At 52.5% G+C, this 3,942-nt stretch overlaps 1 protein-coding gene across 1 annotated transcript; it reads left to right on the top strand.

The window, feature by feature from the left end:
- Positions 1 to 1,363: 1,363 nt before the first annotated feature.
- LURAP1 (leucine rich adaptor protein 1) lies at positions 1,364 to 3,153 on the top strand (the record flags this gene model as incomplete). Its single annotated transcript, XM_081810983.1, has 1 exon — positions 1,364 to 3,153. A coding segment is annotated over one exon (540 nt), but the record flags the coding sequence as incomplete, so codon positions are not given.
- Positions 3,154 to 3,942: the final 789 nt, after the last annotated feature.

The raw sequence follows: 3,942 nt of genomic DNA on the forward strand, positions 1-3,942 counted from the left end.
GGGCTGCATCCTGAGAGCTTTGGAATGCCAGCGCTGAAGGGTTCAGATTTTCTTCCAAGAGCAGTGCAAACCCCAGAAAGGCTTTTGAGCAGGGGAGGGACAGATACAGACTTGTGTTTGGGGAAGATAACTTAGGGCATCTGAGCTGGGAGGGACCCTAGAGATTCCCCGGTAAATCAGACTTACTCCCAGTACAGACAGGGAGAGAGGTGTGTGGTGAAGAGAAGCCCCGAATCCCCAGCCAGCAGGATTCTGACCCTTTGAACAATGGCTACCAACACCCTGAAGGGACTGGGGAACCAGGTTAGCTTCCTCTTTGTTCCCCAGCTCTTGCCTCCCTTTGGCCCTACTTCCTAATTAACACCAGGCTCCCTATCAGGCTGTTCTTTGAATCTGGACTGTTTCAATAGTTAATACTCTATCTATGGAAGTTCAGAGCTCAGTAGGATCAGATTTCAATACTAAACATTTACTGAGGGGCGCCTGGGTGGCTCAGTCGTTAAGCGTCTGCCTTCGGCTCAGGTCATGATCCCGGGGTCCTGGGATGGAGCCCCCACATCGGGCTCGCTGCTCGCAGGAAGCCTGTTTCTCCCTCTCCCACTCCCCCTGCTTGTGTTCCCTCTCTCGCTGTGTCTCTCTCTGTCAAATAAATAAATAAAATCTTTTAAAAAAAAAATTTACTGAGACCCTACTCTGCGTCAAGCACTGTGTTGAGTACTTAATAAATAGCATCTCAAAATTCTCACGGCCATCCTGTGAGATGAGTGATGTAGCCCAGTTTTACAAACAAGGAAATCAAGGCTCAAAGAATATAAGAAAGTTGTCCACAGGGTGCCTGGGTGGCTCAGTCGGTTGAGCATCTGCCTTCGGCTCAGGTCATGATCCCAGGGTCCTGGGATCGAGCCCCACGATGGGCTCCCTACTCAGCGGGAAGCCTGCTTCTCCCTCTGCTGCTCCCCCTGCCTGTGCTCTTCGGCTCTCTCTCTGTCAAATAAATAAGTAGAGTCTTAAAAAAAAAAAAAAGAAAGAAAACAGAAAGTTGTTCACAGTCATCTACTAATCAGTGGTAGAACTGAGATTTTTTTTTTTTTTTAAGATTTTATTTTTAAGTAATTTCTACACCCAGCATGGGGCTCGAACTTACAACCCCGAGATCGAGAGTCGCATGTTCCAGCGACTGAGCCAGCCAGGCACGCCCCCGAACTGAGATTTTAAACAGTGATCTGTCTGCTTCTAACGCCCACTCTCTAAACCAACCATGCTTCTATTCCCAGCTTCTTGAAATTGAAGCATGGTTGGTTGGACTACAAAGCGGGGCCTCTGGAAACATTTGGGAAACCCCTGGCTCAGAACCTCAGACTGATTCCTTCTCCCACTCTCCCAGGCTTACCTGCGAGCCATCGATGTGAAGATCCTGCAGCAGCTGTTGACCTTGAATGAGGGCCTCGAGGCTGTGCGCTGGCTGTTGGAGGAGAGGGGGACGCTGACCAGCCACTGCGGCAGCCTCACCAGCAGCCAATGTAGCCTGACGGGCGGGAGCCCAGGCCACTCGAGGAGAGGCAGCTGGGACAGCCTGCCAGACGCCAGCTCCACTGACCGGCTGGACAGCCTCTCCATTGGCAGCTTCCTAGACACGGTGGCCCCCAGCGAGCTGGATGAGCAGGGACCCCCTGGGGCTCCCCGTCCTGAGATGGACTGGGCAAAGGGTATACCCAGTGTGGACAGGGCCAGGACTGAGGTGGACCTGACAGCCAGCAGGCTAGGGAGCTTGAGGGCTGTGTGGAAGCCCCCAGGGGAGGGGCTCCAGGGCGGACCTCCTGAACCACTGGAGGACGGAAGTGCCAAGCTGGGCTCTGAGGCCCACTGGTCCTGGCAGTGCCAGGATGATGTGACCTTCTTATAGTAACTTTCCCACCCTGTTGTATTCCTATGGCTCTTTCATCGCTAGGCCCTGGTCTCCCTAAAATTCATTCTCCCTCATTCTGGGCCCAGGAAGAGGCAGCGTTGGAAGCAGTTACCATGGAAACCTGGCCTTATCCTCCTTCTGGTCCCCGAGGAGGCTCTGCCTTTATCGCTCAATTAGGGGGACCCTAGAGCTATTTCCATAGGTACATTGACTCTAGAGGCTTGACCTGTGGCTTATGGTACAATAGGGCCTTTCCCTTTTCCTCTGCAACTAGGTAAGGATTTGAGGGATTTCGGAAGCCTAAGAGATCGCTGATGAAGAGATGGAGTAATTGCCTCACCCAACATCTAGGAGTCTTGGCCCCCCTCTTGGCCAAGATGGAGAACTGTGGAGGGACATGGACATTCAGGGCCAGCCTTCCATGGATTGGTCCTCCCAGAAGCCTTTGGGCTTGGTAGAACCATCCCTTCCTGTCTGGTGAGTGATGTCATTTCCTGCCAGGACGGATGAGCCTTTCCTCTGTACCAGTCTCTCAGGGGTCGTAGGTCAGTACAGAGGGGGCTGAGCCCTTGCTGCTAGGCGAGCCCATACCGTTTATTCTCCATACCGTTACTTCTTGCACGCAGGACCGTATCCTTCCCCCCTTCTGGTAGGAAAGCTTCTCACTGTCAGAGGTTTGTGCTTCTTTTCAGAAAGATTCTTACTTTTTAAACGGGGTGCTCTCATTTTATTCTAGAGGGTCTCACTTCCTCTGTGCCCACATCCCTGTCTGATGCAAGCACTCCTACATCTGTGCTTTTAGGAAGGGAAACACGGGGGCCTCTACCCACAGCTCTCCAAAGTTTGTCCGGCCTGCCCTGTTTGGTCCCCTGTCTTTCCCTGTCCCGGGGTTGCCCCCATTCTTGTATTCTGGCTCCAAATCTGTCTGCCAGGAGGTCCAACCTTTGTGTCTCCACACCTTCTCGGTTTCCACTTCCACAGGCCTTTTATATGCCGATGAGTCCTCCATCCACCCCCCTTCTGTCCCCATTGCTGATGGAAATCAGAGGGAGGAGAAGCTTGAAGTCTCCGAGCGCTGGAGGTGTATCATAATTTCCAAAGGCGGGGAGGTGTCTTCTTGGATCCTGTGATTTCCCTTCCCCCATCCTGCCCCGGACTTTCCTCCATTTGGTCACAAGGATGTGTGCCAGAGGCTGAGATACAACAAATCCCCTTGTCTGGGTTACAATGGGTGGTGGTTGGGGGGGAGGGGGTGTGGCAGGGAAAGACAGAGGCTCTTTGGTCCTAGGGCCCACATCCTGGGAGGGGGAGAGATCCAGAGGAAGCCTGCTTTCTTTCCTCCCTTAGAGCAAGCCCTAGACTCCTGGGACCTGAGGAGAGAGTAGGAGACCAGCTCTGGGCCTGGGGCCTAGGGCCCTAGTGATTTACAGCAAAGAAAGAATACACAGAAGCTGCCAACCTGGGGCCCAAGGAGGGGACGGGACAGAGGCGGGGGGCTATAACCGATGTCAGAGAATGAATGCTTGGAGATTAACCCTTTGAACCCCAGCTAACTGTCCAGATTTTGGTCCTTATCTTTCCTGGGGCCTGAAACTAATTATTGGAAGGCAAAAAGGAGAGAAAAGGATGTCGGGTGATCCTTGCCTAGTTGCTGTGCCATCTTGCATGAAGAAGTGGTCTTCCCCAAATCCTAGAATAACTCCTGCATTCTTTACTTTTCATTCTATGCTGGGGAAGGGAAGGAAGCCAAGTTCACCTCCACTTCCCCTAAATTCCTCAGGTTTTGTTCTGCAAGCACCACTCCAGTCCTTTTGGGGCAATACATTCAGCCTGTGGCTCTCCCCTAAAGACCCTCTCTTCTCCCATCTCCTCAAAGTGATCGAAATCTCTAAAGTATATTCCTAGCCTCTTCTCCTTTGCTACCTACCAGCCCTCTCCATACCACCTCTCCTGGTCTTGGGGGTCCTGATTCCCCCTCTGGCTGGGAATACAAATACCCTTTTCCAGTCCCTACTCTGTTGCCATTTTGTAGTGTG

Source organism: Leptonychotes weddellii, unplaced genomic scaffold, assembly GCF_054177405.1.
Source record: "Leptonychotes weddellii isolate Sample4059 unplaced genomic scaffold, ASM5417740v2 HiC_scaffold_4840, whole genome shotgun sequence".
NCBI lineage: Eukaryota > Metazoa > Chordata > Mammalia > Carnivora > Phocidae > Leptonychotes > Leptonychotes weddellii.